General features: G+C 39.4%; 1 protein-coding gene across 1 annotated transcript in view; it reads left to right on the top strand.

Moving 5' to 3' along the window:
- RAD21L1 (RAD21 cohesin complex component like 1) overlaps positions 1–15,725 on the top strand; it is a 34,739-nt gene that overhangs the window by 9,131 nt on the left and 9,883 nt on the right. The window contains 7 exon segments of the mRNA XM_042462396.1: positions 1,405–1,534; positions 2,985–3,084; positions 5,529–5,629; positions 7,062–7,247; positions 10,081–10,173; positions 12,646–12,750; positions 14,202–14,441. Coding sequence (XP_042318330.1) covers positions 1,405–1,534; positions 2,985–3,084; positions 5,529–5,629; positions 7,062–7,247; positions 10,081–10,173; positions 12,646–12,750; positions 14,202–14,441 — 955 coding nt within the window.

Here is a 15,725-nt window from a genome sequence, read left to right as displayed (position 1 = left end):
GGGGGGGGGGTCCAGACTAAGTGCCACCATTATATTAGGGCTTGGGTGCGGTGGCGCAGCAGCACGCACCATTCATTTTTCTAATGGAGGGGGGTCCAGACCCCAAGAACCCCCCCCCTTTGGCTACGTCCCTGTGGTCCTGCCTCCTTCCTTCAATAAGCATGTAAAGGGAGGATATATAAGATATTTTAGCCTAACTCTAAGGTGTCTTATCAAACTGTTGTGCACATACACCCATTCCATGTTTTCTGCATGTGCTGAATTGCCTTTGCTTGGAAATCATTGAGAAAAGTAAATAACTATTGATGCTGAGATATAAAGAAAGGTTAGTGTGTGCAGAAAATAGACAGTTAAGGGTGGACATGATAAAGGTTTTAAAAAATATGCCTGGCATGGAGAAAGTTGGTAGAGAACTTTCTCTGTACTGGAACTAGTTTCGGGACTAACCAAAGAGAGCACAGGATTTCACGACATTATACCATAGTCAACTTAAGGAATTTAAAGCCATAGAATGTGGTCATTACATTAGATGTCTTTAGACTAAAATTCAGGGAGGAAAGATCTGTCAGTGGCTATTAGATATAATGGCAATGTGGCACCTCAGATGTATAAATAGTATATTGTTGAGTTGCTGAGAGGCAAATCTGGAAGAGCTGTTATTGTTATTAATACTGTGCATATATATTCATGTATAAGTCTAGAAATATTAGTCAAAAATTGACTCCAAAAAACTGGCTCAACTTATCCACTGGTCAATGTAGGTATTGTGCTTTAACTCTTATTTAAAAAAACAAACCATTCCCTGGTCAAAGATGAGAACTGAATCCATCCTGGGGGCACCTGACAGAAGCCCTCGCCCACTCTCTCATCTCATCCATCCAGCATTTAGGGTGAGCACAGTTGTGCTTGCTGGAATGTTGTAACTTTATAAGTTCTTTGGCATTGTTTTCCTTTGCTTCATCCTTTATATCCTTTGTTACGTGCCCCTAGGTTTTATCCTTGACCTATCCATGAGTCATATCAAAAGCCATAATTTTGGCCACAAAGCTGGCCCTCTACATGAGACTGTCTTATAGTCAAGTATATATGGTAATAACAACTATAATATAATCATTTATTTATTGCCTCTCACCTGACCAGGACTTCAGGGGTGATGCCCAACAGCTCCACTTTCCATGAGCAATTGCCTTCATTTCCTGCTTAAGGTTTTTGCAAAAGCATTTGGTAGACCTAGGGATGGGAAGTGGGGAGATGCTGAAGTAGGCAAACTTTTGGTCAGATCCTGCAGGCTTTTGCTTATAGAATCATAGAGTTGGAAGAGACTGCAAGGACCATCCAGTCCAACCTTCTGCTTATGGCCTTTCTCACAAATATTACTACTAAATGTAGACATTTTACCCCTAGTGTGCAATTGCTTTGCGAACCTCAGGACATCTATTATTAGGAGTGGTGCGTATCTATCATAGAAAAACCAAGTACCTTTTGGCAGACTGCAATGAAGCACTACTTAAAATGCAGACAGCTTTTCGTCCAGGTATGTTTGCATCTGCTGTTTACCTGCCATTTCCAGTTCATTACAGCTCAAGGGGGAAGTGCAATTTGGGTCTTCTAGCAAATTAAACCAGTTTGTGAGCTCTCCATAGATTTATTGACATAGCAGCTGTTCTCTTTGTTACATAATTCCAGGGATCTGTGGTTTTCAGATTATTTCAAAACACTTTTTAGACTACAAACTATACACACTTACTTAGCTGGAAGTAAGTCTTATTGTAAAGAGACAATGTTGTGTAGTGTTTGAAGAGTTGTATTAGGACTCTGGAACACCAGAGTTTGAATCACCACTCAGCCATGGAAACCCATTGGGTAACTTTGGACAAGTGACACTCTCTCAGCCAAAGAAGAAGCCAAGGCAAGCCCATCTCTGAAGAAAGCTTGCCAAGGAAGCCCTATTTTTTGGAGCCAGTGTGGCCTGAGTGTTGGACTAGAACTCTAGAAGACCAGAGTTCAAATTTCTGCTTAGATATGAAAACCCATAGAGTTGGAAGGGTCTCCTGAGCCATTGAGTCTAACCCCTTACTCAATGCAGAATCTCGAGTTAAAGCATCCCCATCAGCTGTACTGAGAAAAAAGTCTTATTGGTAGTCTTCATGAAAAATGACAATTCCAGATGGCTGCTAGGCCTTTGCTTCTAGAGCAGCAGGAAAGAAAAGATGCCTTTATTCTCCTTCTTCATGGCTCTCAAGCATTGTTTCCACTCACCTACCCACCCTGAAGATATTACAGCAAAGGGTGCTGGGCAAGATTAGGGGACTGGAAGAAAGTGTTCAAGCTGAAGTGCCTCATGACTACTTTCTCATGTCAGATTGGCTCAGAACATATGTTGAGCTATTTATTATTATTATTATTATTATTATTATTATTATTATTATTATTAAACCTTTATTTATGAAGCTCTGTAGATTTACACAGCGCTGTACATACAATCTTTTTAATTAGATGGTTCCCTGCCCTCAGGCTTACAATCTAAAAAGACATGACACAGAAGGAGAAGGGAGTGGTGGAGGGAAAGGGTAAGAGGTCCAGCAGTTCCTCTCTACCTCCGAGGCCTGGACCAATACATACTCTCAAGTAGGATAATACATATACAACTTTTGGGAAACAGCTTGGCTTGGGTGTTTTTTGGCTTGTTTTTTGAGTCAGACTTAAATGACTCAGGGGGAATTGCCCATCATCAGTTGTTGGTTTTTTTAAAAAAAAACCACACACACACACACACACAATAATTTGTGCTGCTATAATATATGCAGACTTGGCTTGAACCCTACTAATATTTATTCATTTATTTCACTTACATTTCAGACATAGCTGCCACTTTTTAAAAATCCTTTGTGGTGCCCTCAGCTTGTTGTTGCATTTCTGTCCTGCAGGAGATACACAGACTGTAGCATGGCACAATTAATCCAATGCTATCTATTCCCTTTCAGGACTTGTTGATCTCCCAAGGGAGAATTGTGAGGCAAATTATGATGCTATTACATTGCCTGAAGAATTCCATGATTTTGACACACAACTCCCTGAGGTGAAGTAAGTGCCTTTCAGGATATAGTTTCTCAGGATGCTTTTCACGTGAACCACAAATATCCATTTGAGAAAGAAATTGATTTACTACTGCTGCCATAGTATCTGTCATTGTGCTTTGCTAAGTAGGGAGATTTTTGAGTACTGTACTTTCTGGGGACGGAAGCTGACAAAATGTAGTTCTCAATGGCATGAAAGGTTTTGCATGATTCTGAGGTCATTCACACATTGCTTTTAGCATGCCTATGTGAATAATCTCACTCATGCATTCTGGGTTTGTTATTCACACTATGGCGCTGGATGGACAGGCATTTGAGGTGCCCTCATCACGTGGGCAGAGCGCCCACACACCCAGCAGCCCTTGCACATGACGAGGGCGCCACAGCTGTAGCGCACCTGCCAGATGCGGCGCATTACAGTTATGTCACCTCTGTGCAGCCTCCAAACAGGGCTGCGCAGCTGCAATGCAACAGGCCTGTCTCTGGTGCTTTTGCACGCCGCAAAAAGGAGCCGTCTTTTTGGGCTCCTTTTTTGCTGTGCAGCAGCGCCACACAATTTGTATGCTGCGGCGCTCCTGCGCAGAAAAGAGAGACACCGAGGAGGTGCCTCTTTTTGGCGGTATGTATCCGCCTATGGAACCACATCTCTGTGAATTCAGTTGTTCACATAGCATTCAAATAAAGATGGAATCGATGTTGCAAATGTATTTGAAGTATGTTCAAGGCATACACAGTTTCATCCCGGTTTATCCTGGGTCTATGCGCATCAGTTATTCACGTATCTGAGAATCGAATCTTTTAGAAAAACTTGGGGGGTAAAATCCAACATCAGTTATCCTGAGTTAAGTACGGTTTTTGGCAGCCTCCCCAAAACATAATCAGATACATTTGAAATGCAAGTGAAGAACAAAATTTCAACCCAGATTCTTCCTGGATTATTTCCACCATTTGAATAACCGCCAAGTTCTTGCTCCTGTCCTACACTGAACTTGAAAAAGTAACCTGCTTATATTGTATCTCCCAGAATCCCCCAGTCATCATAGCCACTGTTGTTGACATTTCCAGGCTCTGGTTCTACAACACTTCATTTTTTGATAACGATTTTACACAGTCAACTCATCTTCCAACCAAATCATTCACCCTTGTCACTTTGAGCCACATGACTTGCAGAGATGGAATGAGTTTGGAAAATAGGATTTCAAGGGAGGAATTCCACATGTTTAAGCTATTTAGACAGGATTCATGCATTTTAATGCTGGAGGAAGCATGACAAAAGAATCACAGAATGATGGGCAGTTTTGCTGCAGTGTGGAGGAAGTGCAGCTTTGGTGGTTTTCAATTTCATTTTTTAAAAATTAAAAAGTAAAGATAAGCATTCCTGCTGGAATAATACAGTGGAACCAGTGTGGTGTAGTGGTTTGAGCATTGAATCTAGCATTGGATCTAGAGATCAGGATTCAAATCCCCACTCAGCCATAGAAAACCCCTGATGTATTCTGGATTTGGGGGTAAAGAATTGGATTTTTGAATATTTGCATATACATAATAGGATATCTTGGAGATAGGACCAAATCAAAACATGAAATTCATTTAGGTTTTTATATACCCCTTATACACATAGCCTGAAGGTAATTTTATACATAGTTTTTAGCATAGAACAGTGTTTTTGTGCACTGAACCATCAGAAAGCAAAAGTGTCACTATCTCAATTTTGGACTTGGCAGTATTTTGGAATTCTGGATAAGGGATAATCAACCTGTATATCAAAACATAATCTCTAAAATAATAAATTATTCAAATTAAAACTATACATTACAAGCTATAAATAACAAAATGGGGAAAAGTTCGTAAGTCATAAATCATTTGTGAAAGGAAAATAGATGGCCTGAGGTCTTATCAGATTCTTCATGCAAATAGAAGCCAGACTACTCACAGTCTTCATCAGTGGCCAGCATAAGAATTTAATTGGCCACTAATAAAGACTATGAATTGAAACTATTTACTGTTTATTATTTGGACTATGTAACTTTAATTTGAATACTTGATAATTTTAGACATTTAATACATTTGGTATATACCTTTACACACACATACATATATAGTTTGCATTCATATCCTAAGCCTTTCCATTTGTTTGTCATTATTTCAGTGAGTTAGGTCTTACTGTTTTCTTTTTGTCCTGTAAATAACAATAAATGATCCACATGTTATTCAGTGCTCCCTCGCCCCCAAGTTTCATCTTGAATGCTTTGAAAGAAGGATAGAGTACGTGTACAGTATGTGGTGAGGAAATAGTAATAATAAAATGTATGTATTTATTTTATATCTCAACTGTTTTCTGAATCTTGAAGTTACAAACAAAACATGACCGTATTATGTAACAATTCAGAAAACACTTTCCTCCCCAGTTCAGTCACTTTATTCCAAGTAAAGTAACATTATTTCTTTCAGTGCCATTGACGTTGCCCAACATTTTACACTGAACCAGAGCAAAGCTGAGGACATCACACTTATGGAAGAGGATTTTAGACTTCCCCATGGTGACAGTTTTGGTGAGGTGGCAAGTTTTTTCCTTCATAAGTCAAAATATAACTAAGTTCTAATTTTATATTCGAATTAAAACTTTGAACTATCTGAAACTAGATAGCTGAAGGGAATAAAGTAGATGTGCAGGACCACCCATCTGGGCTTAGTGTATAATCTTAGTAAAATGCAAGGTGACATTTTCTGGCTTCCAGAATCTGTAATTATTTGGTAACCCTGTAATTATTTGCTAGCCCTGTAGCAATCCCACAATAATAAACAAGAGGCATATCATTTCTCGGCCTTTTGGCTAAGATCAAGTGTAGTAAACAAGAGGCATGATTTGTTGTGTCATTAACAAGTTTAACATCAGAGATTCAAAGCAATGTTTAATCGTAGGTTATATATTCATCACATTTGTGTTTTAGTGTTGGTGTTTTCTGAAATAGCTGATAGGAGACTTGGGATCATACTGTATGAGAAGAGAAGTTTAACTCTCAGTCCCTGTGAAAATTCTTCCCTACTCCCAGCTGCTTGTCACCTCAGGAGAGAAGATGACTGTTATCCCTACTATCCACTCCTCTCCTTTAGAAATAGCAGCTGTAGGGGGTAATTTCATTTCAATCTGGACAGAGAAGTCAGTATCTCTCCATCTTGATTTCTTTGTGTTTCTCCAAAACCCACCTGCATTTTATTCCTCTCCTTGTTGCATATTGGATTTGTGAGACTATTTTGTGTTCACCCATTGCAGTTCATATGGGGTTTTACACATTTTCTCATAAGGCACATTTATTTGCACATTTTATATAATATGCATATTTCCCCCATTGACTAAAATATTTGTGTATTTTTCTGCATTGTACAATTTTAGCCTCTTGTTTTTTTCAAAACTGAATTGTTTTGTGTCATTTTATTTCTCTGAAGCACTCCATAAGTTTTATAGATGGAGATCGTCTAAAGTTGAGATGCATTTCTTATTGCATCAAGTCTCAAGAGATGTAAAAAAGCTACTTTTATCAAGACTGCTGAATCTAACAAAATTATTTTCTATCCCTAGTCTGTAGAATGGAAAGGAGAGAGGCATAAGACCCCCTCCTTCATACTTCAGTCTTGATCACATTTTTTTAAGAAGAAGAAGAAAAAACAGAAGACCCATGAAACACAGACATGTATTTCTCATATCATATAGATTTGCTCAGTAGATGGTCATGATTTAACTATAAATTACTATATTTAGGTTTAGCAGCTTAGCTGGATTTTAAATTCTGACTTCCTTTCCAACTTCCTTAAAGAGATACATTTACAATAATAAAATTTAAACAGTTAGGGATCTGAGTATGCTTAGCCTGGAGGAGAGAGAGTTAAGACGTGATACGATAGTCCTGTTTAAGTATTTGAAGGGATGTCCTATTGAGGAGGAAGCAAGCTTGTTTCAGTAATCCTTCATATGTGTCTTCAAAGGTGAGGAAATTGAAATACCAAGGTCAGGTAGTTTCTTCAATGACAGCTTATTGCCTAGTTCCATTGGTGTCTTGGCTGACCACAGTTCTTTGAGCATCACTGAAAACAAAATTGCATTGAGTGAAGATGCATATGTCTTAAAGCATGATGGATTTGGAGACGAAGGAACTGCTGAAGATATGATTGGTATGTATAGAAAAAAAAGAGCTTTTTATGAACAAGCAGCACTGAAAGAAATATCACTTATACATGAGCCACTTCTCCTAACTGTTGCTCAGATCTGCACTTATTATTGTCTCCCATCTTTATCTTGCTCTTCTGAGGTTTCAGGGCAATTAAAATTATTTTAAATAATAATAATAATAAAGAGTCTGAGAAGTGAGGGGCTCACCAGGACTTTTTATCATGTACTATATATGGTAGAAGCAGGAATGTAGAAGTGGAAGCCAAGACAGACCATTCACACTGGTTATTCCAATTGGCACTTGTTATTTTTTAAACAACAGCTTAGTATTGTACATGCACATCCCATATCAAATTGGCAAGATGATTCAGTGGTTCCAGTACAGTACTTAACAAAGACTCTGTTTCCTTTAAAGGAGGTCGCTACAGACTGTTAGTTTTTCTGTGATAAAAGAGTTCATTGTGATAAAAAGCTAAGCATCAGATGAGCATACACAGAGTTTTCTCCAACAGATCCTTATCAGATATCTGGGCAGACCATAATCCCATTAGATTTCTTGCACAGAGCAAGATTAGTTGTCTGCCCCCTTTCTCATAGCTGCGTTTTCCAGACAAACTGCTAGCTAGTACATCTTCTTGTATTTTGTTTGAATCTGGGTTGTACGATGCTTTAGGTCTCATTTTGAGATGAAAACAGAATAAATATATAGGCCCACTTAATTCACATTTTTCATAGGGCAGGAGTGGGGAAAGTTTGCTTCCTCAAAAATCCTGGCTTCTTGTTCAGTTTCTGTTTATAACCTCTAGTAGTAATAATAATAATAATAATAATAATAATAATAATAATAATAATAATAATAAATCTATTTATAATTTCTCGCCTCTCCCAGATGGATCGAGGTGGGATTACAAACTAGTATAAATATACAAATGCAGAACTCCTCAATAAAATATGTAAACATTTTGGTCCTAAAGTGACCAGAATGCTGTGGGGAGCGCATTTGAGAGCAAAAGTCCGGACAAAGATGCACAATTCAGCAATGGCAGCACTGCAGGGTCCTGTAGGCAGGGTCAGTGTGGCCCCAACATCCCATACAGTTGCTCATCCCTGGTTAGGGAAGAGGGAGACCCTCCCATCCAAAAATCTCGAGGTGACCAGTTTTTAAGCTCAATAGAGCAGTTTGTCCATTTTGAGTTCTTGTTTTTAAATCTGATTTACAGTGCTTGCTTGGTTTTTGAGAGAGGATTCAGACTAACCCCTTTGCCTCTGCCCTGACCTCTCATTGCACTAAGTTGTCATCCAAAGGGCTAGGAAAATCTTCCATTCCTTAATAAATATTTAACATTAACACAAGGAGATCATTTTTATTTCTCAGTCCAATGGAAATGTTCTTGTTAATTTGAAGAAGAAAAAGGTGTGTAGCTGATAGATGGGCAAAATGTAGCCCATTTTTAAATGGCCCCAAATCCTCTCAGAACACTCTTTCTTTGGCAAAAGAGACAAATTGCTTCAACTTGAATTCAGGCCTTGTCTGCACTGGCCATAAATCCAGGAACAGTATGCTCCAAAACTGCCTTCGTATTGGCCACAATGGCAGCAGTATGCACTATGCCACACCTGGCGTGGTGGCACAACATTGTTTGCACAGGCCAGCTGGACCAACCGTGCATCAGCACAGCTGGCATGTCCCCTGTCCTTGGGGCTGCCACCACCACTCCCTTACCTGCAGGAGCTCTGTGGACAGGCCACCAGGCATGCTGCTGCTTCTCCTGAGGGTGTGCTCACCTGTGCAGCCAATGAGAAGAGAGGGTAAAGGGACCCCAAATCACATGATGGGGGCCTCCAGAGGCTCCAGGCATACAGAAGCAGCAGAGGTGGCTCCAGGGACAGACCATCTTCTTTCCTTGTACTGCACAACATATGGAAGGGACATGGTGCAGCACCTGGCGTGCGAAGAGCAGGCCAGCCCAATTTGGGCCTGATCCAGTTGTTGACATGCCACAAAAGTCCATGCTAACCCAGGGGTTGTGGGGAAACACGTTTTCCGCAACTTTGCCAACTTCAGGACAAGGTTGGGTTAATGGGGGAAAGCTGATGAATTTCACCAAAGGTTGCTGTGCATTATGCAAACAGATAGTACAGACTTTTGGGTGAGGACAGGGTTTTCCATTCGTGCAGACAAGACCCCAGGGGGCTTTGGGACTGGAGTATCACTTCTTTAAGTAGGTCATGGAGTTACCTGAAGTCTTGCATCAAAATATGTGAGTTTATTTTCCAAAAACAAGTGGGCTTCTGGTCTGTCCCTGTCTGATTTTATTGCATTGCATTGCATTTTAGTAGTCTGTGCAGTCCCCAAAGCATCCTACAAACAGAAAATTGGGGCCTGGACCTGCCAAAGTTTTACGCTCTGGTGCAGAAGAGATATGCTATATACTGCTGAAATACACAATTTTCTAGATATTCTTGTTTATTTTTTTTGTTTATTTTTAACATCAGAACTGTTACTTTGAAATCACTCACATTGTGCTAAAAATGTGCAGTGCAAAATTTCAAACCAGGTGTGTAATTTGGATAGCAGAGTTCACATCTGGATCTGTAACTCCAACTAGTACTTTTCTGTCTCCTTTCCACTTTACCCAACCCAAAAAACCTACCCTCAAACATCTGAAAAGAATGAAATACTCCTCCATTTAGAAGTGTAGCCTCCCAGAACTACTGTGCTATATTAAAAATCAGGTTTAGAGGCACAGAATTTAACTCTGTCCCAGCTGTTTTGCAATTGTGCTTGTTTCCTTCTGGAAAAGCTATCTAATATAAATTATATATTATCTTAAGACAGCGTGCTTGGAGATGAGCACAATAGCCTCCTTGAGCTCTTTGGCATACAAGATGAATTAATCCAAACACCTCCAGCTGATAATATAGTAGGTGAGTTTCTAGTCTGTTACATCTTCTGTTACAGTTATTTCCTCCCCCATCCTTTCTCTTTTTTATGCTGCAAGAAACTTAACACAGCTACTTCTTTGAAATCTGTTGCACCTTCTGAATTTCTTCAGTCAGCCTTTGCACTGGTATGCCTAGTCAATGCAGAAATTAGATATCTAGTAATGTAGCTGTGACTATGGCCTGTTACAGACTGCCAAAATAAAGCTGCTTCGGGTCTCTTTGGAGATACTGTATGCTATTTAAATGATGCATGTATCCTAAGAATCCGGAAGCTGCACCAAAAGCTGCACTCCGGTGCTTAGGAATGGAGTGTGGCTTTGGTGCGACCTCCGGACACTTAGGACCCATGCATCAATTAAATAGCATACCTCCAAAGAGACCCGAAGCAGCTTTATTTTGGCAGTCTGTAACAGGCCACAGTCAAACCAGAATAAAGTATATACCTTTTTTCTTATTTTAAAATAAGTAGAGGAGACTTCACCCACATCAAGATGTGACTGTCCTGGGTATTTTTAAAACCTCCTGTCCCCACTGCAGTTCTGATCCAAATCAAGTCATTATGCCAGAACTTTTTTTATCACCATTTTGCTACAAATTGATTACTTTTTGGAAATAAAAACTGCAGATGAGAGGTCCTCAATCCAGATTGGGATCAAATAGGATGCAAAGATTTCAAGCTTCCTACATCTCCACCCCCCAATAGCTAGGATCTCCTATGGCCTATGTGTATTCTAGCTGCTAGATTTATCTTTGAAATACGACTTGATTTGGCCCACAACTATATAGCAAAACAACAAAAGTGATTGTGACTTCTTACTGATAAATAAGTTTACTGTGTCATAAAATTTCTTGAGCTTTATAAAATACATGATATGTTATTTTCAGTTGCCATATCTAACAGCACATGAATGAGTACAGAGAGCTAAGTAAGAGAGCCAACATGGCGTAGTAGTTTGAGCATTGGACTACAACTCTGAAGACTAGTGTTAAAAAAATCCCCATTCGGCCAGGAAACCCGCTCAGTGACTTAAACAAATCACACTCTCTCAGCCTAAGAAGAAGGCAAAGGCAAACCCCTTCTGAACAAATCTTGCCAAGAAAACCTAGCTAAGATCAAGTGTAGTGTAGTTTGCTTTAGGGTTGCCATAAATTGGAAATTACTTGAAGGCACACAGAAAAACAAGGAGTAGGAAATTAGGCTCAAATGAAAATTAAGTGTATGTTCAGTCTGAAAATTCTGTGTGCAACTTAAGGATAAGCAAGGTGATCATTCACAGCAGCACTAATTGATGGTCCATCTGGCATTATTAAGTTTTAATAAAAAGCTATAGTGGAAGTCTCAGAAGGTGAGCAGGCTTTTTTCACTTGGAAGAATTTAAGCAGGGGCAAGACAATAATCTTTAAGTGATACTGTAGCCCCAGTCTGCACTGCCAAACCTGCAGTGAACAAGGGGTTGGACTAGAATGATCTCCAAGGTCCTTTTCAGTACTGTGATTCAGTACTGTGAATCTGATTATTTTCAGATTTGATTAATATGTTCTCTCTAGGGATTCCTAGGTCCCCAGAGAAATTGTGCTGGAAATTGACCATTGAATTGTACTGGAGGATCTAGAGATTACTAGGGAAATCACTACTCCAGGGATTCATAGGTCCTCCAACAGTCAACTTTTGGCAAATGTTGACCGTGAAGTTGTGCTGGAGGACCTAGAGATTCCTAGAGAGGTGATCTCTCAGGTGAAATAAACTAGTATTTCTTTATTTGCATTTTTTCCACTTTCACAGAGGTGCTGGACCCCTAATCCCAGCAAATGTGGAGGGTTTACTGTAGCATATAGTCACTTCTCTCTCGTATAATTCATGTGGCGGGCTTAGATATGTCCCAAGTTGTATAAATTCCTCCTCTCACCAACCCAGAGGATGCCTCATTGGGTACTTACCATGAAGGTTCATGCTGGATTGTTGAGAGGAGGAATCCACCGCCTCCCATCATCACTGCTCAGTGTTTCTACAAGGTACAATGGATTATCTCTTGCCTTTCATATTCTCTTCTAAATTCTCTGTACGTAATCTTGGCTAGAAAGTGAACTGGTCTCTCAGGTGGCCAAGTGGGAAGAGTAATGAAAGTCTGTTTTCAGCTGTCATGAGACTGTGTTGTTCTTCCTTACTGTCTCTGGGTGGTGATAGAAGAACCCTTAATTCTGTGGATTCATTCTCTCAATAACTCAGACTGTACCTTCATGATAATGTGGCATTCCTGGTAGTCTCCTATCCAAGTACTAGCTACGCCCAACTTTGCTTAGTTGCCAAAATTGGATAACATTAGTGTGTTCATGGCACTAAGGTAATAGACAAGTGAAGATATTCCAGATAACACTCATTTAGCACATTAGCTGTGATTTAGACTTTTAGTATTTGCATACATTTTCACTGTATTGTGGATTGGTGTTTTGTAGACCATCCCACATCTAAGGAGGAAGCAAAAAGTCACCAACTAAATGAAACAAGATTACTGTCCAATAAAGAAGAAGGCTTTGTGCTTGAACCAATTGATAATTCAGGTTAGATTTACCAAATTTTTCTTTTGAACAAAAACAGAATAGCACTTTAATGACAAATACAAAAATGATTTTACTTTGTTTGTACTTTCCATCAGAAATTGTCTCTTTTTTTACCTCTTAGTCATTCTCATATTCTCAGAAGGGGCTTTACATCTGCCCCAAAGTCTTGTCACATATTGTGGCAGAAAACTAGAACAAAAATAAATACATTTTACAGCATTGTGTCAACTGAAGTGTTGTAAACAATGTCCCTAAGTGTTATGCTCAGGAAAAGTTTTGTTCAGAAGTCCAGGATTTCAGAAGTAAAACCAGAAAAGCTTTATTCAGAAAATATAGATGTTCATCACAGATGTATATTGTCAGGACTGAGAGTCCACTGTTAGTACAGTTTAATAAAAGTATACAATAATTGGAATTTTGAATGACCTGACACCCCAATTCCCTTCTGTTTTCAAGAGGGATCGGTTCTGCCCCCCCCCCAACTGTGAAAATGAAAAATCATCATATTCAAGCCCCATTAGCTTGAATGGTGGCACGCACCACATTTTGTCTGTCGCCATTTGCAGATTCCAAATCTGCAAAAATGGAGGGGCGACTGTAAAACCAAACAGACTGTTTCCTGCTTTCCCCCCATGTTTGTCCCTCATTCCTCTTCATACCATCCATTCTCATGGGACTGACCATGAATCTCCAAGCACACACTCCCCTCCCTTTTTTTCCATCGGCTTGTTAACCACCAAAGGGACGTGAGCAACAGCCCTGCTAATTAACTCGTGACTACGTGTCCCATTATCCATATTGGTAGCACATAATATGTTACAAGCAAGCAGGCTAAAAGCAGGCAACGCTACTCCGTCTCCTATTAATCATGGCAGGCAAGCTGAAAGACTCAGCTCCTGACACCAAGCTTCAATCTCCTGCCATGTACAGGTTTATTTTAAACAAATGGAAATATACAAAAAAGATTGGTTCAAGAATTGTCCCAGAAAATCTATTGTATTGTTTTTGTTACTTTTTTCCTACACAAGGAGGGCTGGTGGTTATGCAAAACTAACAGTCCATCTCACGTGGGCATGTGTTTTCTCATTCTGGTGTTTTTTAGTTCAGAGTGTTTGGATATTGTGCAATCCACAAGCATGCCTCCGGACATGGGGCACTTTTATACTCATCAATACATAGGCATTTTCATTAGGCTCAGAAGATATCTCAGTGGAGTGTTTTTTATTATTATTTGTATAAATTAGGGCTAAAATAGCTACATTTTAAAAAAACCTTACATATTGTTTGAATTTTCTAAATGGCCAACACAGCTATCCCTGCATATATACTAAAGTTTTGTTAGCATTGCAAAAATAATTGCAGCTATGTGAGATACAAAGCTGTGCTTATCATATGCTTAGCATTCATTGGGTTGGTCAGTAACTTGTGGCTTGACTGTTCCTTGTATTTAGCTCTCATAAGGAAGCAAAGAGGTAAAAAGAAAAGGAAATTGCTTGTTGATGCAGTGAAGGAGATAAGTAAAAGTACTATGGAAAATCAGCTTATGTACTACAAGGACACTATAACTACATTGGATATTGCACCTCCAACAAAGAAACTGATGATTTTGCAGGAAATGGGTGGTGTGGATAAACTTCTGGATAGACCTGGCCAGCTTTTAATTAATGAAGATTTGCAAATGGTAAATATTTGTGATTGTTTATAGGTTGTTTTGTATTTTCTGAATATCCAATAGAAACTTTATATGTTGATGGTATTTTTTTCTTCCTGGAAGGTGGTGGTAGTGAAGATGATGGTAACCTATTTTTATACTCCACATTTCTCCCAAAATTGAGATTCAAGGTGGCTTACAAATTAAAGTAATTATACTATACAGTAGTTTAAAAGATACAAAAGATAGCACAAAAATAGAATTTAACTATAAACAGCATTGAGAAAATTTAAAACATACACTTAAAAAGTATAAAAAGCAGTCAAAATGATATAATTTAAAACAATATAGCACCCTTTAAAAAGCCCTTTGCGTAAAAAACTTCAGTTCTAAAAATCAGAATAAAAAATTTTCATCTGTTGATGGAAGGACAGTGAAGAAAAAGGCATTGTAATCTCTCCCAGAGCCGGGGCAGCCACTAAGGCTGCATCTGCACTGCAGAAATAATCCAGTTTGACACTGCTTTAAGTGCCGTGACTCAGTGAGATGGAATTCTGGGAATTATGCAATCATAGAATCATAGAGTTGGAAGAGACCACAATGGCCATCCAGTCCAACTCCATTCTGCCATGCAGGAACTCACAATCAAAGCACCTCCAACAGATGGCCATCCAGACTTTGTTTAAAGACCTCCAAAGAAGGAGACTCCACCACACTCCAAGGGAGTGTCTTGCATTGTCAAACAGCTCTCACTATCAGGTTCTTCCTAATGTTGAGGTGGGATCTCTTTCCCTGTAGCTTGCATCCATTGTTTCGTGTCCCATTCTTTGGAGCAGCAGAAAACAAACTTGCTCCCTCCTCAGCATGTCATCCCTTCAAATACTTAAACAGGGCGCTCATATCACCTTTTAACCTTTTCTTCTCCAGGCTAAACATCCCCAGCTCCATAAGTCACTCCTCATTGGGCCTGTAGGCCATTTTGGTCGCCCTCTGGATGCTCTCTAGCTTCTCAATATCTTTTTGAATTTTGGTGCCCAAAACTGGACACAGTATTATTCCAAGTGAGGCCTCACCAAAGCAGAGTAGAGTGGTATGATTAGTTCCCTTGATCTAGACACTATACTCCTGTTGATGTAGCCTAGAGTTGCATCGGCCTTTTTAGCTGCTGCATCTGTGAGCTTTATCACACTGGGGAAAAGCCAGTATTAAAAAGACATTGTCCCGAGACATTGGTGCAGTCACAGCAAAGATTTTCCCATGACGCTGCAATTAGAGACAACTTTTCCCAGGAAAAACCAGGAATGTTCCAGCAACAAATCATTCA

The sequence above is a fragment of the Sceloporus undulatus genome, chromosome 4 (genome assembly GCF_019175285.1).
Source record: "Sceloporus undulatus isolate JIND9_A2432 ecotype Alabama chromosome 4, SceUnd_v1.1, whole genome shotgun sequence".
NCBI lineage: Eukaryota > Metazoa > Chordata > Lepidosauria > Squamata > Phrynosomatidae > Sceloporus > Sceloporus undulatus.
This window is presented reverse-complemented; position numbering and strand designations above follow the sequence as displayed.